The 20,664-nt window shown below is 38.6% G+C and overlaps 1 protein-coding gene across 1 annotated transcript; it reads left to right on the forward strand.

Annotated features, from left to right (window-relative positions):
• The first annotated feature begins 7,421 nt into the window (after positions 1 to 7,421).
• ccdc92ba (coiled-coil domain containing 92Ba) lies at positions 7,422 to 16,945 on the forward strand. Its single transcript, XM_063017218.1, has 3 exons — positions 7,422 to 7,554; positions 9,859 to 9,906; positions 16,255 to 16,945. Exons 1-3 carry the CDS (start codon positions 7,422 to 7,424, stop codon positions 16,923 to 16,925), a joined length of 852 nt encoding a protein of 283 aa, XP_062873288.1. The 3' UTR covers positions 16,926 to 16,945.
• Positions 16,946 to 20,664: the final 3,719 nt, after the last annotated feature.

The following is a 20,664-nucleotide window of genomic DNA, read 5'->3' on the forward strand; positions in this document are numbered from 1 at the left end:
TGCAAACATTTGAATAGCAGAGGCAAGATAAAGCTGCTTTATTCATTTGAACTGTTAAGACTATAGGCTGTTTCTCAAGTCTGTTTAACATTCACCTCTGCTGATTCATAAGCATGTAGCAGTTAGTTTCCTTATAACTCAGTAGTACACCACAGTGCAGACTGTTTAAAAACTGCAGAATACTGCCCAGAGTAAAAACGAAGTAAATTACACTTCTGTTCTGCACATAATTCCAACTGCAATAAACACTGTGAAAGACCTCAGTATGTGCAGGAGCAAAACATTAAGGCTGGAGCTACATCTATATTTAAGAACTTGGCACCCCGCATGGGCATGAAAAAATGTAAACAAGTAATATGTAACAGTAATATTCCTGCATGTGTGATGTTTGGGGGGTTGCCAAACAAAACATTAGAACCAGCCTTAAATAGTGTGCATTTTTCCTTTTCAACTCCACATATGGACACGAATGTAGCACAAACAAACCTTTTCCTTGTTTTTTTAATCATATGAATGGTAAACTGTTCATGTGAGGGGTGGATAGGACCTGATATCTGTTCTGCACAGCACTGGCACTGGCATAGTGCAAAATGCCTTAAGTGCTGATGTTTATTTTACAGTACAATAATTTACATGCTTGCTTGATTTTCCTTGAAGGTAAAACTGTGGGTCTCCTCTTATGAAAAACTGTACTAATGTTGCCTATTGTGTGGTGAACAATTTACAATGAATTGTAGTGTAATGTGTGATGTTTTTACTGTATGTGTTTTGTATAAATATTTTGTAGATTTCTGTAACTTATTTTTATTTGTTTGCTTTGAAATGTCATTCTTTAACTGATTAATATTTGTCATCAGGAAGACATTTCTATTGTGAAGGAAAAAGTTGTTGGTTGTGGTAAAAAGTAGTGGAAGATTTTATTTATAATTATAAGTGACCTACAGTGAGCAATTCAGCTTTGCGTGCTGTTGTCCTTACTTTTTTATTTTTATTATCAATATACAGGTGTACAGAAAGCTGTTTGAGTGTGTATTTAAGTAGAAGCGTTGATCGCCACTGCGGCCTCAGGTTTCAATAATAGCCACCTCATTAGAAATGCTAATCATGTAGCATACCCATATGTGTCAAACACTTGCCTATGTTAATCTCAAAAGCATTACAAGCAGGATAAAGTTACAACTTACTCTACAGCAGTCAGGACCATCAGTCCTCCTCCTCTTTGGCAAATTTATGTTCATTTCAAACAATGAAGTCCATAAGCAAGTTCAACAGGTTGGTTGGAGCAGGAAAAGCCAGTAACTTAAGTTTGGAACTAAATTTTCTAAGGAAAGATTTTTGAAATGCGGATTGTCCTGTCCTATCATCTGTAGACTTCCATTTAGAGTATGCTGTGTGCTTTTATTCTGCCACTTCTCTTTGGAGTATTTTCAAAGTTTTCAAAAGTTTCAAAGTTTTATTTGTCACATACATGGTATAACTAGCAGTGAAATGGTTTACCAACTGCCCGGTCATGTTAATACCAAATAACAAAGGGGGAAAAAACTAAATAGAATTAACAAAATAGAAATAACTTTACAAAAAAATATATAGCCAAATTTAAGAAATAAAAGATAAAAACTGTAGATTAAATTAATAGATGAAATTAGGGATGTCCCGATCACGTTTTTTTGTTCCCGATCCCGATCTTTAATTTTGATCCCGATCCGATTCTCAAACCGATACTTGTATTTTCTAGATATTGTCTAGATAAGAACTAGATAACACTGTTTACACAGTGCACACTTCAAGTACATTACAGTTATTCTAATTAATCCAATGTACATGTTTAACAACTGAATAGCTCTGCAGTGCTGTAGGAAAAAAAAATGTCTGCATCCAAGCTATTGCTTAATGTTCTTTTACAAAATAAAAGTAAACAAACCTAGTGCAGCATTGTAGTAAAAATGAAGTGAGATAATTACAGTTTCACTTTGAACTTTATATTCAAAGAACATAATTCTGTTTAATGCAGTGATACACTAAAAATGAACAAAAATCTCCACTCACAAGTGGTGTAGCAGCTTAACTTGAATATAAAAAAACAAATAAGTTACTTAACAGCATTACAGTAAAACCTGAATACCAAAATAAAATGGAAAGTCACTTTTGTTATGAAGGAAAGCCAGTTTTTAAAGTGCTTGTATTGTGACAATGGTTTGATGGACGGGTCTACGCAAAGTGTGTTTTGACCCTTTGGGGCTTCCATAGTGCATGGGATAGCGTGCTCGGCTCTGGCTGTCCGCTATTCGGAACAGAATAAGTTAATAAAGTGTTCTGCTCCCGACAATTAGTGAATATACCGTGTATTTTATTTCTTTATTAAGCGAGTGCATCACTACGACGCTCGGTTATATCACTAAGCCAATCAGAGTGCTTGATACTGAGATGTCGTTCAGTCTTGTAACACGTAAACTCGTAAAAGCTGTATGTTATGGTCCTGAAGTTTTCATACTCGGATTAAAAGTTATTGTTTTGTAAACCGGAGTGATCCTCGACTCACACACCATATAAACAGTAAAATTCTACAGTAATGAACGCAGCTCTGCTCCTACCGCCTCGTGAAACGCTCGCATTACAGACATTACACCGCTGTTGGACTCGTTTCACTTTCCAATTTAAAGTATTTCCACACAGCGGACATGCTGACGTAAAACAAAAGATCGGGTTATGATCGGCATTAGTAAAGCCGATTTCCGATCAGTTAAAAATGCCTTGATCGGCCCCGATCCCGATCTGTGAGATCGGATCGGGACATCCCTAGATGAAATTCATGAAAAGGTGCAATGTAAGCTTTAAAGCCCTTTTTAAGCTTTCCTCCTGTTCCATTTGATGCCCACTACTGAAAGGTCATAAATGATTTTCTTCTTGCTACTGACTCAATATCCTCCTCCTTTTAGATTGAAATACTGCTTTTGATACATACTTGTCTCCCGCCTCTCTTCTATAGGCATTACTGATACTGCCCTTTCCTGGTTTATTTCATACCTCACCAATAGAATCCACATAATTGCTTTAGGTAATCACAAGTCTTCCTCCTGTGCTGTTACCCAAGGAGTTCCCCAGGGCTCCTTTCTAGGCCCCCTTTAATTTATCATCTACATGTTACCTCTTGGTCAGATAATTCACAGTCATGGTCTTAATTACCACTCCTATGCTGATGACACACAGATCTACTGTATGTGAGCACTAAAACTACCTCTATGCTGCCACTCTGTCTTTATATCCTGCATTTCTGATCTTGGAAACTGGATGCATGCTAATGCTAACTCAACGAAGAGAAAACTGTAGTTTTGCTCGTTGGCCTAAATTCTACACTATTAAATGGTTTCAGTAGTTCACAACCAGGGGGTACTTTTTGACTCATTCCCCTCCTTTGAACCTTATATTGGGGCCTTCTTTGCTCATCTGCACTCTTTGCTCTTACATAAAGATGCTGAAATTTTGGTTCATGCATTTAGATTACTGCAATGCCATTTTTATTAGCCTTCCCAACAAAATCAGTCTCTTCAGTATGTTCAAAGCTTTGCTGCTTGAGTTCTTTTATATTCTGCACAATCACAATTCTTGAAAGCTGCTGTAACACTACAAATTTCCCCCTGTGGGATAATAAAAGGCTATCTTATCTTATCAGCTCATGTCACCCCAATTCTTCATAAACTACACTGGTTACCTGTCCCACCTCTTATTCAATTTAAAGTTCTACTGCTAACAGACAAATCCGTCAATAGTCTGGTCAAAGTTTATTTATCAGAACTATTACACCCCTATTCTCCTGCACTCTTAGGTCCTCAGATAGACCTTGGGTATAAGAAAGGCACTATGTAAATACAATTTGCTATTATTACAACATGATATCACACTGTACAATACAAAGAAACTGAATAGTAGGGAAAATATAGACACCTGAGTTCTACAGAGCCGACTCTATGCTGAATCTAAGTATTTTTGTTATTCATGTTCCATTTGAAATCACTAATCGTTTTATATCTGCTAGAATTATCAGAGCATTAGTGGCTGATCAGCAACTGGGCAAATTGCACTGCTGAAAACACTCATGTTACTTAAGCACTGAGGATGGGCATATGCTGAGTTTAGTTGTGAACTGTGTTGTGTTAAAAAATAGCTATTCCAGGCCGCTCAGGTGGCACTGCAGTAAAAACACTGGCCTGTTGTTTATATAGGGGTGGGGTATTAAGACGAATAGGGACCCCTCATAACTGATGCACTACGACCTCTGCTGGCTGATTGATGGCGCCTACACAGAGGCAGGGAAAGAGTGTGGATCAGGGTGTGTCTCTCCATGCACAAGGCTGATTCGCATGTATTCACTCGCCTAGTGTGACAAAATGCATACGGCTGCTGCCCACGTGTCGGAGGGGGCGTGGGTTAGCTTCGTTCTCCTCAAATCAGAGCGGGGGTTGGCATTAATGGAGAGGAAGTGTGAATCAATCGGGCAATTGAACACGGTAAAAAAAAGTCAGGAGAAAAAGGGGAGAAAATGCATAAAGAAAATATTTTAAAAAATAGCTATTCCTTGTGTAAGTGATGATTTGATGCTTTGACTTTCACATTTTGAGGTTCTGTAGAAAAGGCTCAATCTACAAAGTTCATTCAAAGATATTGAAAGCAGATTAATCATTTTTCCATTACAAATTACTTGCTAACTGGCATCTTTATGTTTTGTAAAAGCACTTGGTTGGTGCAGTCGTCTGTCACACTGGCCCATCACTGCCACGATCCATGTTTTAATCTTGCTCAGCCGGACAGGAGTCTATGCAGATGATTGGCTATGTCTGAGAGGAAGGGGTAGCTGAAGCCCTGCAATGCCCTGTCCAGCCAGTGTTTCCTGATAAAACCGGACCTGCTGTGACCCTGACCAAAAAAAGAGGGTTGATGAAAATTTAAATGAAAAAATAATACCTTTAAGCCCTAAATTAAACCACCAGAATGCATCTAAAATAATACTAGAGAGTTTGCTTATAAAAATATAAATGAGTTGGGGGTTTTATTTGGTTATAGTAAATTAAATTTTAACAGTGCAGATTTACAGGTTCAGAAGCTATTTATGATAAAAAAAATTGTTTACTTGTGTACTTGATTAGAGTTCAAATTAAATATTATTTTGAATATCACTATTCAGCACTACACTAGTAAAACCAAGCTAAATGTGGTGCTCTCTCCCTTACCTTACCTATATTTACAGTGGGGAAAATAAGTATTTGATCCTCTGCTAATTTTGTAAGTTTACCCCCTTACAAAGACTTGAACAGTCTATAATTTTTATGGAAGGTTTATTTTAACAGAGAGAGACAGAATATCAACAAAAAATGCAGAATTTTGGCACCCCACCCTGACGGGACCCACGGCTCTCACGCCCTTTTGTTTAGCATGATTGCTATAAAGCTACTGGACTGTAGCTTTATGGCTTTCTGCTGCACGTTTTGCTCAGCCAATCAGAGAGCGCGCTCATCCGGCTACTGCTGCGTCTGAAAAATCCAATGCGCTTCTTCCTTCCTACAGGCGAGTCAAGAAAACACGGGAGATAAACGACGGAAATACAAATATACTGCAAATATGTAATAATTGTTTTTATTTGTTTGTTTATTTATTTATGTATCTCTCTGGTATGTTGTGCGACGTATGCTCCATGTCTGATGTTTGTCCTTATCTTTTCTTTTAACCTTGGTGGGCGGTGTAGTGGTTGCACTGATGTCTTGATGATGGTTCAGTGGATCGATGAAATCTGCAGGAAAGACGTCGGTATAAAACAGCAGCCTGTATTCACTGTGTAAAAGGAACATTTTCCATTACCAAGGTTCCAGAAACAGCAAAATTCCTGACCTGGCTCGTTAATAGAGCTTATTGTCTTTTTCATTTGGATGTTGGTGCATCCTCCTGTGCTCCTATGGAGAACCCGGTAAGTACAAAGAAAGTATTCTTATATAATCTTCACCCATATTGCTAACATGGGATTGCCTATAGCTTCTTTAAAATGTACGTCTCAATCAGATATTAAATATAATAAAAATGTTCCAGTCAGCACACTATCAGGGTCTTTAGTTGGTACCTTTAGGGCAGAAGTGTAGCTGCAGCGTTTAGTATTGTACCTGACCATCTTAAACTCACACTGCAACATGGTCCTGAACAGTTTGTAGTGAGAATCATTTCTATTTTAAGAAGCCTCTGACAAAAAGGGATATTGGTTCTTCATAAAGGTGCCTGGCACTTAAAAATGGTGTGTTCTTTAAACATATTAGGGTTCCAAAGAGTCTTAAATTTCAATCCTTGTGATCCACATCCTTTCATACATTTGGGCCAAACTTGGCTTTCGAGTAAATTGGGTGTGCAATCAGTCCTGCTTGGCATTTTTAAGGGCATAAGATGTTGTAAATGCCATAATGTTTTTTTATTTAATGCATTCTTTTTCTTCTTAAATGTCAAATGAAGTAAAAAGCTATAAAAAAAAAAGCCAGAGCAAACTGGACCTTTTATAACATTGTGTCTGTGTGAAGTTAGGAAGAGCTCTAGAGACTTTGTTTGTGTTACAAATGCAATTAGATTACATCACTGATTGTGCAATAATTAAACAGACCTCATTAGGATGTTGTCTATATCTAGGACGGAAAAAAATGCAACAATTTGCACCATACTGACTTAAAAATTGCTGAACACTTTGTTAAAAGCCATTTTTAGGTGCATAAATATTTTGGGAACAGCAATAAAACCTTGCTGTGAGATGCTTCTCCAAGTAAAATGATTCTGAAAATTAATAATGTTTAATGGTCAATGGGGCTTAACTGTAATGGATGATAATGTGTTCATTTATTTATTTGTCTTTGCTATTACTTTATGAATGTTATGATTATGAAACAATGACCGCAAGAAAGAAACATGCTCTGGTTGTGATGCCAGCCAATGGCAGGACATGACACAAACATACGCACTTACTCACACCATGGGTCAATATATATTTTTGGAAAGTAGGGGGAACCCAGAACAGCAGTATAGGAAATCCATGCAAACACAATGAGAACGCTCCAAACTTTACACTGCAGCTCATCCAATTTCATTGGACAGAGCAATGCACTTCAATTTATCCAGAGAGCAAGGATACTTATAACAAGATCCCAGCCATCCCAGTCAAGTTATAAATGCACTTCATGATAGTCACAACACTCAGGAATGTGTATTATCATTTTAATGCAGGCAAAACTGATACTATGTGATCATCGTCCAACTTAAATATAACATGCTGAACATACAAAAGCCAATTTGCACTTGAAACCAGTTTGTTAACATACAAACACTAACTGATCACTGAAATTCCTTGACTTTTGATTTTTTGTGTGTTTATTTTTCTTGTAAAGAGGTCACCAGTGGTGATGATGGACAGGAGTGCGTTGGTGCGGCAGGTGGAGAGTGTGGAGAGAAGCATTGTTTTCCTGAGACAGGAGCAGCTGACGCTATTGCATGGTTTACACTTGGAGATCCTGGCCCTGCAGAAACGCTGCACAGGTGAGTATCGGTGCATACAGCAGCTTTATTGCCAAAGTGCTTGCCATAGACACATGCACATACTTTCATTAAATATATAACAGAACATTTTACTTTGAGTGTAAAATGGTGCAAAAGCTGGAAAGCTGATGTCATAGTAACCTGAGAACTGCTAATAATGCCACATCAATGCAAAAGTGCAAACATTCTTAACAAGAACTCATGTTTAATACCTGCCTGTATATATAGGCTGTTTTAAAAAGTATTTATTTGACCTTAACAGTACTTAGAAACAGTGCTTGGGTGACGCATTGGTCTATTTTACTAGCCCCAGATCCAGGAGATCTGGGTTCGAATCTTACCAGCTATGCTGCTATGCGACTACTGAGACATGATTGGCTATGTCTGTGGGGGATGACCAAAACACTGCTATTTATTGACGCCCTGTCCAGAGTATTCCAGCTTTGCACCCAGTGTTTCCCAGTAAAAGCTGACCTGAAGCAGCCATGAGCAAGATAATGTAGCTGATAAAAATGAAATGAAAAAAGGTACGAAAATTTTTGTTTTTTCAGTACAGATTAATGAATAAAATATCAAAATAAAATACACATGACAATTATGTATGGTGAAATATACTTGATGGCCTGTCAATGTATTTGGGAGCTGTCTATTTTTAATAAATGTGTGTAAAACACTGCATTGCGTACTGCAATAAATGCTACTATCAGCTATTTATTTATTACTGTCTTTAAAAAATAGCATTTTCCCCTTTCTTTAGCGCAATTCATAAATATCCAGGTCATTTTACTGACAGCTTTATCACCAGTCTTAACACTGCTACTATGCTATTCCTCTGCGGCTTGTGTTGGCTTCTTGAATGAAGATATGAAGATATAACCATGTGTAATAAAGAATACCATGTGAGCACAACGCAAACTGCCACACCCAGGGAGCACGCATTAGTGCAAGAACATGTGATCACTATGCTGTACTACTCATATTTCAGCTTGAGAACAGTGGCTTAGTCCTTTCCTTCTCAGTCCTTGTCCTACTGTGTTATGGTACAGACACTGCTTTGTAGGGCTGCAGGTCAATAACTTCCTGGCAGAACAAACATTGTGTAATACAGTATGTGGCCCTTCTACCTGAGCAAGTATGCACTATGCAGATGTGCTGAGCCAGCTGAAGGGATAAAACACTCTAGTAGGGTTATGATTTTTTCTCCCCCTGCTGCTGAATGCGATGTATACTCACACACAATTTGATAGTAGAGCAATGCATCCAATGTGAAAAAATAAAAAGCCGCAGTTGTTTTTACTAGGGGTGCATAATAGAAATGTGAGCACAGAATTGACAATTGACAGATGCATTTTTCAAAAGTATTTAATTCCCTTAATTAAGTCATTTAGTTTCCCTGCACCACCCTTACTTTAGTCAAAGTGGGCCACAGGCTAGCAGCCCCCACCGATACCTGTGGTGGATTCTTATAGAAAGCCAGATGCTTTTTCTATGTATGGGTTGCTGTTTGACCTCCTATTACCACCTCTTTCTTGGACATGGCCAATTATGTCTGTTAAGCTCAATCTGAAATATAAGACTACTGCACCACCTGAACACCACAATTATCTTTTTTAAAACAGTATGTTGCCATTTTTATTATGTGGATATTGCAAATGAATAAACTAGGTAACCAAATTATCAGATATATAAAAACAGTTTAGGCTGCAAATGATTGACTATGCATAATTGTACATGTTTAACAGCTGATTGTCTCCTTTGTTTAAGTGTTAAAATATTCACTATGTTTTGGTGCTCTGGTGGTGCAGCGGTAAAGTGTGCTATCTCACCAAAGTTTGAATCTCAGCGGTACTGTCGGCATGTTGGCATGGACATTATTGGCTGTTGTCTGGGTGGGAGGGGGCCCTAGCCATTGGGAGGGGGCCCTAGCCATTGGGAGGCACACTTTTCAGTACACTCTCAATGCCTGTCCCATGCCAGGATAGAAAATAGGAAGTTTGTGTCAGGGAAGGACATTCAACCTAAAAGCTTCACAAAGACTGGTACGTAGACCAGACCCATTGTGGTGACCCCTAAATACAAGAGCTGTTGAAAGAACAAAAATGTTACAGTCTTTACATTTTGAAAATGACCTAGTGCGTTTAATGTGTATTTTTTTTAAACTGCTAGTATTTTTTTCCATTAATTAACAGTATTGGAAATATTGTACTAGACCATAAATGATCCCACAACATCTAGTTCTAAACCTCTAGTCCTAATCATTAGAGAAAATCTCTTCACTAATTATTGTCTGTTGATTTTTTACAGAACTGACTCAAGAGCTCAGTGTAAAACCTCTTGGCAAAAGTGAAGCAGGTGAGTGCTTATATAATATAGTTAAACTCAAAAATTAACATACACTTATAAAACACTTACCAAGGACTTTATTAGCAACACCTGTTTTGTAGTTTTCAGTAACCAATTGTATTGTATTATGTAAATCTAACCAAATTTAGAATTGGATGCCTGCAACACAAAAAGCTTGGGATGATGCTAAATAAAAAAAATATGAGAGTCAATTTGCACCATTTTGAAACATTCTTGGCTTTGTAGACAAAGAGTGCATGTGCTTGACTGACCAGCCTATAGTTTAGATTTGTCTTAAATGTATGGTGCATCATAAGGCGAAGAATCACTATTGTTGTGCAGCTGAAGTCTTGTATGAAGCAAGAATGGGCAAACATGCTACATGCAAAACAAATCACAGACTATTACATTTTACAAAATGTCTTAACTTTTCCAGAAATGGAATGTGTAGATTTATTGGCCATTCAGGATAGACGTGGCTTATAAAATAAAGGTTGACCTAACAGATGTGTAGACCGTATAATGTGCTTACTGAGTGTATGCCACCAGATTTATGGTAAAAATTATTTTGTTTGTAGACTGGTTAAAAGGCTGAGACAGTAACCCAGGACCCAGGAAGTGTTTGGCTTGTGTATTTCACTGCTTACATTTTTACTTAAAATCACTTCTTATCTACTGCTTACGTAATTTTTAGTTGTTTTAATTAATAACATCTTAATTCCCCCATGTTGCTTAGGTGGCGCAGTGGTAAATTACCACGGATCTAGGATCCATATACATGTGTGTTTGTGTGTGGATGTTTATCTGTTTAAACAAGTAATTAAGCTTATTAATAAACTGCATTGTTACTGTAATGCAGAATTGCATATTTATTTATTCCACTCACATCTCTCAGTCTGTTCTCTCCTCATCTTTTCTTCCCCCTCTTGTTTTCTATACAGTTCCATCGGGAGTATCTAATTACCACTTTACCATGCTTTTTTTTGCTGAGTTGTATTGATCAGCAAGATAAGGGAAGGTTAGAACAGTATGGCAGTATAGTAAAAGTCTCTGGAAAATAACACCAGTCTTAAAATTGTGTTCTAAAAAAGTGGAATGAAAAATTATAATAGTATTAAGGATACATAGCAGCTTTTGGCAAAATTAAGTAGCTTTAGCACTTAAGATTTCACTGCTTGTAAAGCAAACAATTCATTTCTTTCAGCATGTCTGTCAAATCTGGTGTGCCAGAACAAAGAGCTCTTCACCGAAAATGGTGAATAGTTAAAAGCTTTAAACAACAGGAATGGCGGTAATGAGGAGCACAGAAGGATTAGATAACATTGCGTTTTCTATGTTCATTTAATGAGCTCATCTGAGTCTGGTCTGCTTGGTGGCTAAAATGGAGGGTATTAGAGGTAGAAAATACCAGCAGAGTCCCCATTGAAGTTTTTAAGACTATCTTTATTAATCTTCAATCGATTTAAACTTTTAAAGTGATCGGCCAACAGGAATGATTCAATTACTGAATGATCACACAAATTTGATCATAATAACAAATGATAATGAAGATGTTGTATAAAGATAAAGTGATAAAGATTGTTCTAAATAATAAGAATTATTCAATCATGTAATAATTGTGATAGTCCTATATATTTTGGCAACATTATGGTATATATTTGTTGGCAATATTACACTAGGTTGACAGTTTTAATATTTTTTATGTTAGTTTTATGACTGTATACTATCAAGACACCATTGACCAGCCAACAAAGACCATAGCTGCAGCAACTATGAGGAATCCCTCCATACCTCCCACCCTGCCGAAATTAGCCTGGCTAGCAACTGACAATCCAATTCATCACAAATGTGTTCAGTGACGTATTATTCAGGGCTCAAGTGCAGACCACTGGAATTTCTTTACACCAAACTTGTCAAACCCTGTCTTTATGAATTTTGCTTAAAGCAAAGGGACACGGTTATATTGGAGCAGACAGGGGCTTTCCCCAAACTGCTGCTACAACATTAAGAGCACCTGTTAGGAGACAACTTGTTAGGAGAGGTGTCCACATACTTGTAGCCATATACTTTAACAAAACAAAACCTTAAATCCCATCCCAAGCCTTGTTATGGTGTTTGATAACCGAGAACAGATGGGACACCCTGCTAGTGGTCTGGCTACAGCTGAGATTGATGGATTAGGTTTAATCTGTGTTTATACCCACTCATCTTATTGTCTTTTGTCTGGCTTTTCCATTCAAATGCATCACCAGTGCTCAAATTGTCCCATCCCCTAAACATTCATTCATTTGTCTTTGATACCTGATTCATGCTGATCAGGATCACAGTGAAAAAACAGACTGGGCAAGGTGTTAATGTATCACAAAATATTATGCACAAACATATTTAATCACTTTTCCATAACATATTACCTACAGTACAATATGGTACAAATCCAAATCCAGAACTATTCATACCATACCTAATGTTCTATTGTTCTGTTGTTACACCCTGCTTTGGTACACTTTGGTACACTTGGTCCCTAGTCCAAAATGGTAACCAAATTTAGCATGGTAAATTTACAGGTTATTTGGCAATGTATACAACTTCTAAATGTGGGATCACAGATTTAAAACCATACTATGACATAGGGAACCATGCAGTGGAAATGGGGCATTGGTGAATGTCCTAGTAAGACCTGTTGCAAAAGTAATCAGAATGAAGCATTTAAATTCATTTAGTTTTATGTTGCATGTATAAAAAGTAAGCATCAACATAAAAACAGTGCAGATAACTGCAGTACACCAGATTTTCCACCTATCTTTTATTCCTACGAGTTACTTTATTAACGTATTCGTTTTACATTTACATTTACATTTTCGGCATTTAGCAGACACTCTTATCCAGAGCGACTTACAGAAGTGTAAACATTACCTTACCCTAGTTTAAGTAAACAACAGTCCAAGAACACAAATCTGCTAAAACCAAAACACTAGAACCAAAGTTTTTTTTTATTTATTTTTTTTTTTTTTTTAAAGAAATGAATAAGAGTGTTAGTAAGTAAGTACAAGTCAGCTTAAGTGCTTAGTAAAAAGGTGGGTTTTTAATCGTTTTTTAAAGACAACAAGAGACTCAGATGTTCGGACAGACAGAGGAAGTTCGTTCCACCACTTGGGTGCCAGTACAGAGAAGAGCCTTGATGCTCGTCTTCCTTTAGTCCTGGGTGGAGGATCAAGTCAAGCGAGACTAGTGGCTCGGAGGTTGCGTGGTACAGAGCGGGGTTTGATTAGACCACAAAAGTAGCTTGGGGCTGGTCCATTTTTGGCTTTGTAGGCGAGCATCAGTGTTTTAAACTGACTGTGTGCAGCTACAGGAAGCCAGTGAAGAGAATGCAGCAGTGGGGTGATGTGGCAGTGTTTAGGTTGGTTAAAAACCAGGCAAGCAGCTGCATTTTGAATGAGCTGCAAGGGTTTAGTAGTAGACATGGGAGCTCCTGCCAGGAGGGAGTTGCAGTAGTCCAGCTGTGAGATTACAAGTGACTGGACCAGAATCTGGGTAGCTTCCATAGAGAGAAATGGTCGAATCTTTCTGATGTTGTAGAGGAGGAACCGGCACGATCTTGTCATGTTGGCTACACACAGAGAAAAGGTCAGCTGGTTATCCAGGACGACACCAAGGCTTCTTACACTATCAGATGGTCTGATCTGGGAGTCATCAAGAGAGATGACTAGGTCCTGGGTTGGAGATTGATCTCCAGGAATGAGTAACAGCTCTGTCTTGCTGGGGTTGAGTTTTAGATGATGAGCTTACATCCATTGTGAGATATCTTGCAGACATGCTGAGATGCAAGCTAAGACTTGTGTGTCTGAAGGAGGAAATGACAGAATGAGCTGAGTATCATCTGCACAGGAGTGGTAAGAGAAGCCATGGGAGGCTATGACCTTACCCAGAGAGCGGGTGTATTCATCTTAGGAGACATGATCTTTTGGATCAGGATCAGGGGCCACTCAGAACAGAATGCCCAAACATCACAGGGAACTTACCCATAGTGATAATATAAAACAGTCAATTCATCAACAGCATGTTCTTACGTTCTTCTTGTAGGACGAAACCAGAGTACCTGCAGGACAACCAAATGTATACAGAAAAAATTTTTAACCCAGATGACTCATGGTAACACCCCTATGTCACCCCCTCATTATTAACTTTAAAGGCCAATTCAAAAAAAGTTGGGACAGTTGGAAAAAAGTATAAAAATATTCTGTTTTGAATGTATTCAATATATTTCATTTTTCAACTAACATTTATTGTTTTCTGTATATGTAAACCAGTAAGCCTTGAGCCAGAGAATTCGGTAGCTTTTCTGAAGGTGGTTGATATTGATGATAAAAATAGTCTTAACTTGCATTTGTACTGTAGATGCTGAAACGAACAAAGGATAAATATTGTTTTTTAATTCAGTGGTGTATCATAGATTAAATGTCATGGCCATTCAATATTTTTGCTTTGGTCTTTATACACAGAGATTTGTCTAGATTATCTGAATGTTTGATAATGTTGTGGACTGTAGATGGTGAAATGCATAAATTCCTTGCAAGTATGCATAGATCAACATTGCTCTTAGATTATTTGCTCACACTGTTTTTTGCACAGTGACAAATCATCCTTGTGAACAACTGATCATTTTGTTAATTAGTGTGATTGCAGAATGCAAGCACACTATTAGTGTGATTGCAGAATGCAAGCACACTATTGTTATTAGTGTGATTGCAGAATGCAAGCACACTATTGTTATTGTTATTTTCGTTTTCAATATATTATTGCCATTCCGCCCGTTTTTTGTCTCCCTTTCTTCGTCCGCAATTTTCGAGATATCGACCCCGTTCCAGTGCCAAATCGTCCGGCCCATACGGGAATGGACTGCTTGTATACAGCTTTTGGATCGAACCAACACTGTGGGCACAGTGCCCGTTTTAAGGTGCCCGTTTTGCCCCATTGACTCCCATTCATTTTGAAAAAAATTTCGAGCTATCAACGCCGTTCCAACCCTTGATCGACCGGGTCATTAATTAGCGCCCAAATCCAAAAAATCATCCGGATACGCCCATCCGTGTGGCATTTATGCCCGTTTTTGCCCGAATTTTTGGACAAAAATCTTGACACCTTTGGCTTTCCACAGAACGTCAACGTGATGACGTAGGCAACCACCTCGGACTGTTCCGAAAAAGCAACATGGCTGCCGATTTGAAAACGAACTTATTTTGGTCTGTAACTAAAGTATTAGTGATTTTTAAAGTAAAAATGCTGCACAGAATGAAATTATACTTCAGTTAGACTTAGCAGTGAGCGTCAAATCGATCGCGTTGCAACAGAAAAAAAGATATTTCTATCCGTTAGCTTCAAGGCTAACGGATGCATTGAAATCAATGGGAATTGCTAAATGCTAAAAAAGGGACCGAAGTCTGAGTGCACTATGCCTGAAAGCTGTAAATGAGACACAGCCGATCATAGATTGCGCAATACCATGGCCCCTGCAGTGATAATCACATGTAAATGAATGAGTACTGATTTGTAAGCAGTACAAACGTGCAGAAATGCATTTTTTTACAGGTTTGGCTTTTCAAACACACCCAGAGTGAACTTGTGCTCACACCACAGCTTGTGCACAGATACAGTGGCCTGTCTGGGAGAAAGTATTCACACCCCACGCACCGCACCACTTCTAAACACATGCGCACCCCCAACCTGCGCACGCCCGCCGACCGGCACACGGCAATCACACTCGCATTTTCTCCGGAAATGCACTCTCTAGTTCTATTTATAATCAATAATTATGTAGTCTTTATTTTACTGACACAAAACAGCTACAGTTTGTGATTGTAATGTTTAACAGCATGAGCTGTTCAAAAGGAATTTAAATGACCTTTTTAAGTGACAGCGTTACTCAAGCATAGATTATTGGTTATCGATTAACTGATTTATAACCGATATCCCTATTTGAAGGCATTAAAGTTGGAATTGGCAACTTTTAAAAAAAATCTATGAATATGTGCTGTCTGTGAACGAAAGTTTACAAGTCCTTGTTTTTATTTGTTCTTCACATATTGTTCCAACTTTTTTATGAATGGGTTTGTAGATCACTAATTGTTTTCTAAAACATTGACAAAGGACATGCTGTGAGGCTGTGCACAGAAGGATATGTTGACTGGAGCCATTGTGAAGCTGGACAGCAAAAAACACTTACTGTCTGTCTGTGGCTGAGGGTGCTTCTGGACATAAGAGGATGAGCGAAATTGTTTAGAATGTCCATTGAACCACTCCTTTCTCTGTGTGTTTGTGTGTGTGTGTGTTGATGTGTATGTTTGTGTACATTGGCAGAGGTGCTTGAAGAGGAGGAGATGCTGGAGGCTCGCTGCCGGACTGTGGAGGGCAGGCTACAGGAGGAGCAGCACTCGCAGGAGGAGCTGCGTGAGGAGCTGAGCCACAAGGGAGTGCTGGTGGGGGCTCTGCGGGCCAGTCTGAAAGAGAAAGAGCGGCACTTTCTGGAGGAGCTCAAGAACCGCAGCCACAGGTCCACTGCACTAAACAGTGATCTGCAAAAGCAAACAAAGGTTGCGGCCCACCTGTCCTTCCAGCTGCATGCAGCCAGGCAGAAGCTGCAACAGAAACAGCAGTGCAGGATGCAGGAAATTCTGGGGACAAAAAATCCATCTTCCCTCAGCTTGTGTCAAACCGATCACAACACAACCGTGGTCAAACCCAAACGCCGCAGTGGTGTCAGAGCATATTCACACATCCGCTCTGAGCGTGCCAGGGAGTGTGTGCCTCGCGAGAGGGTGATGGGACCTGAGGAGCCCATGGCCATGCCTGACCCTGCCCTGTTTCTTCACCCACGCAGACCTAGGTCACTCCAGATTCAAACACACACCCTGCAGGGGGCTGAGGGGGGAGAGGGGTCAGACGAAACTCGTCATAGAGAAACAGTGAGCAGGCTGGTTGCCACAATTCCAATGAAAACAGCAGCTACTGCTGAAAGCAAGGCAGAGTAAAAATGCTGTTCTGCTTCAAAAACATTAATGCTGTTTACCTCTTTCACTGGCTGCACTGACTGAAAACCCTGTCTATGACAGTGATGGAGTGTTTTCTATATTACCATGTAATTTGATTTTAATTTCAACCTATTTACTTATTGCATTAATTATTTGAGAGACAATAGGCACGTTTCCACCAAGGGACTGTTTTAAGGAGTTATGGAGCTCTGCCCATGTCCACCAAAGGAAAGGTAGATATTTGCTGGGCAATATATTTAGAAATGCAGCCGATCAATAATGCATAGTAAAAAAAAAAAAAATTAACAACTTAGTGTAGTTCTGTTTCCAGAATCTAGTGAGAGTCTAAAGAATTGTCTTCTCAAAATACAGAATAGTCTGAAGCAATAGTAGCTTAGGGGTTTAGGTACTGGACTAATTATCAAAAATTTTACTGCTTCATGCCCCTCCACCAAGTTGCCGCTATAGCTAAGCTTTTACCATAAGCCTCAGTGGCTTGGTCACCGTTGTAAGCTGCTTTGGATAAATGCTCCAGCTAAATGTTGTAAATTGAGAATGTTGTAATAGTCTCATTAAGGCTGAAACAAACTCGGTTAAAACAGGCTATGTTGGGGAACTCGGCTGGCGCAGTGGTCTTTTATGTGTTAGCCCACCATAGCTGAAATCTGAGTTTGAATCTCTATCTCTATTTTGAAGCACCTACACTATTGGGAGGGGGGTGGAGGGGAAGGAATTTCTCATTACTGCTGCAATTGGCTCTGCTGACTTGCTAAAGGCACCTGCAAAAAGATGTTGAATAATAAAGAGCAGTGTGTGACGCTCTGTATGTGATCCTGCTCTCCAACTCCTCCAGCTAGGTAGTTGGATACTAAATGCAGAAATAGATTAAAAATGAAACAGGATGTGTTACAAATGACACTGTACTGTACTAAATAGCATGCCTAATTAGTGCACTGCAAATGAAACACAACTGTACAGTCATGTCTTACAAGTGAGAAAAATGCCGTAAAAATAAACGTTATCTTTATTTTTATGGCATAAACTGCAGCCGGTGCTGTAAATGAGGTAAAAGTTAATAAGCATATATTGGGACTAAACACTGTGCTTTTTCTCATAAGAAACAGTGCATCAAAACACCAACTTGTTTTCTTCCGGTCAGGTTGGTTTTGAAAAACTGGGCATACACTCAAATTCAGCACAAGCCAAATCTTGTTAAGAGAATAGCAGCTGGCTTTGCAAGACTATTTAAAAAGGCATCAGTGACATCATTCATGTCATCATTGCTGTTTACTTTGTGTTTGGTTGCTAATTGGCAATAAATGTCATTCAATCCCATTGGTGTCAGTCACCATAAAAGTAACTTTTTGTCCCTTACAGGCGTAGTAAAAGCTAGTTAGAGGACACTAAATGGTGAAGTGAAGCTGTAATTAAACACACCTTATTGAGAAGTATGGCAGGAGGAAGTGAGACTTGGAAGGTGGCCTTTAGCCATGCGCTGAACCTTAGCCATGTGCTCTAATCATCATTTCTGTAATTATACACAAAAGTTTTTGGTCTCTTGTTGTACTTATAATGCACACCAGAAACTTATCTAGAATACTTTAGTTCCTTAAAATGTCCCTAATCTCGGTGGAAATGTGCCTGAGACTGGCCAGTGGCTGTAGTACACAGTGCTGCTGTGTGGTTCTGCTTTGCCTTAGGAAAGAAAGCCATTGGGCAGCTCATAGTTGTCCATATGGTGGCGTGCCTGTGTTTCTTGGTTGTACATATGTGTGCTAGTGCGCCTATGTTGCAGTGCATGCAAATTTTATGACTGCAATTGCGTTACCATATTTTGGTTGTTCACACATTGAATGAAAACAAACTGGTGATCAGAACAGCAGTATATTACTAGAGATACAGATGAGGTCAAAAGTTTATATACACTTATAAGGAAAATGTATTTCATGGTAGTCTTTAAATTTCAGTAGTTTCTGCAAATGTGTTTTTGTGACTGAATAATTGGAATCACTGCCTCTTTCTCCAAAGATGTGATACAGGCTACTGGGTTAAAAATGTACATCCAGGAAGCTATATGCAACTTAGTTCTTTTCACCAAGATTAATTCCTTCTAGTCATCACTGTGCCTTTGGTACAACTCTGCTTACATTTTTGACCACTCTAGTTGGTTTAGTTGATTTTCGACCTAGCTTTTCAGTGCAGTTAACATATTCATATTTTGGTTAAGCTCAGAAAACCATTCTAGAAGCTTATTTTTACCCTGATTAAGTAACTACAAAACCAGTGTTGACAGATGTTTTCAGTCACTCTCATGGGGACACCCAGTTGTTTAAAAGATTCAACCTCTTGACTGAAAGTTTGTTATGTCACTGTGATAGTTGGAAAGCACTGCAGTGACAAGGCCCCTGAAGTGAATGAGATGTGATCGGAATTGCAGAAGGCCTTTGATATTGGGGGGCTGTCTTGGCTGACACACCTCTACAATATCGCATGGACATCGGTAACAGTCCCTTTTGAATTAGCAAACTGGGGTGGTGGTTCCCATTTTTAAAAAAGGGGACCAGAGAGTGTCTGCCAATTATCTAAGCATAATACTTCCCAGCCTCACTGGGAGAGTCTATGCAAAACTCCTGGAAAGGAGAATTTGTCCCATAGTTTAACCTCGGATTCAGAAGGAACAATGAGGATTTTGTCCTGGCCATGAAGAATCAACGTTTCACCCTCTCACAGATATTTAAGGGGGCATGAGAGTTTGCTCTGCATGTATTTTGTGGATTTGAATATGGCATATGAGTTTTTTGAGTTGTCCACTCTTAGAGTTTGAGTTGTCATTTTTCAGTGTGTATGTACATGTCCCTTATAGATGTATGTAAACCTTAAGGATATGTGAGCAGCTCATTGTAGACCAAGGCTCAGGGGTAATTTTATTAGAGTAAATTCATCCTGTGTGCTGCGTAAAGAGAGTGAAATAGTTTGTGCATGTTTCTGTATGATTTATGAAAGAGTTGCAAATGCATTAAGGGTGCAAAAGGGTGTTTAAAGAAGTAGCAGATTGAGATCTTTTTATTCTGTTTTAATACCAGATACATTCATCAGCTGCTTTGATTAAATGCAAAGCATATTTGATGTAGCAAATTTAATTTTAAGAATCATTTTGACAAGATTCTTATTACTTCAGATTAAGTCAATTTCAAACAGGGGGGCTGATGAAATTTTGATTAAAAGTTAGAGAACATTTTAAGGTTGATTTTTAAAGTCAGATAAAATACAGTTCAACACGATTCTGGTGGTAGCCCTGAAATAATAAGATCTTAAATGATATAAAAATACTGATACAGATTAGGCTTAAAAATTAAGATGATAGTTTAGCCCTAGAAATGCAACAAGCAAACAGCATAGAGAGAGTTATAACCTAAACACAATACCTTATTTCTTAAGCAAAATGCAAATCCTCCTTACAATTAATCTCATCAACACACTGCGCCTATTGTTTCATTCTGTTCTCTTATACTCTTACTAAACAGAATGGACGTTTAAAGCAGTTGCCTGTGCTTACCTTATATTTATTCACTAAACTTTAGAGCAGCCATAATACGTGTAACTTTACTATATTTAAACTTGTGTTACACTTAAACAGGTTGTGTAGAACCATAGATATTTACAATAATATTCTTACACTTGTGTCCTCACAGTGGGCAGAACAGTCATGAAGTTAGCAATAATTAAGCCAACCCATTAA

The sequence above is a fragment of the Trichomycterus rosablanca genome, chromosome 20 (assembly GCF_030014385.1).
Source record: "Trichomycterus rosablanca isolate fTriRos1 chromosome 20, fTriRos1.hap1, whole genome shotgun sequence".
NCBI lineage: Eukaryota > Metazoa > Chordata > Actinopteri > Siluriformes > Trichomycteridae > Trichomycterus > Trichomycterus rosablanca.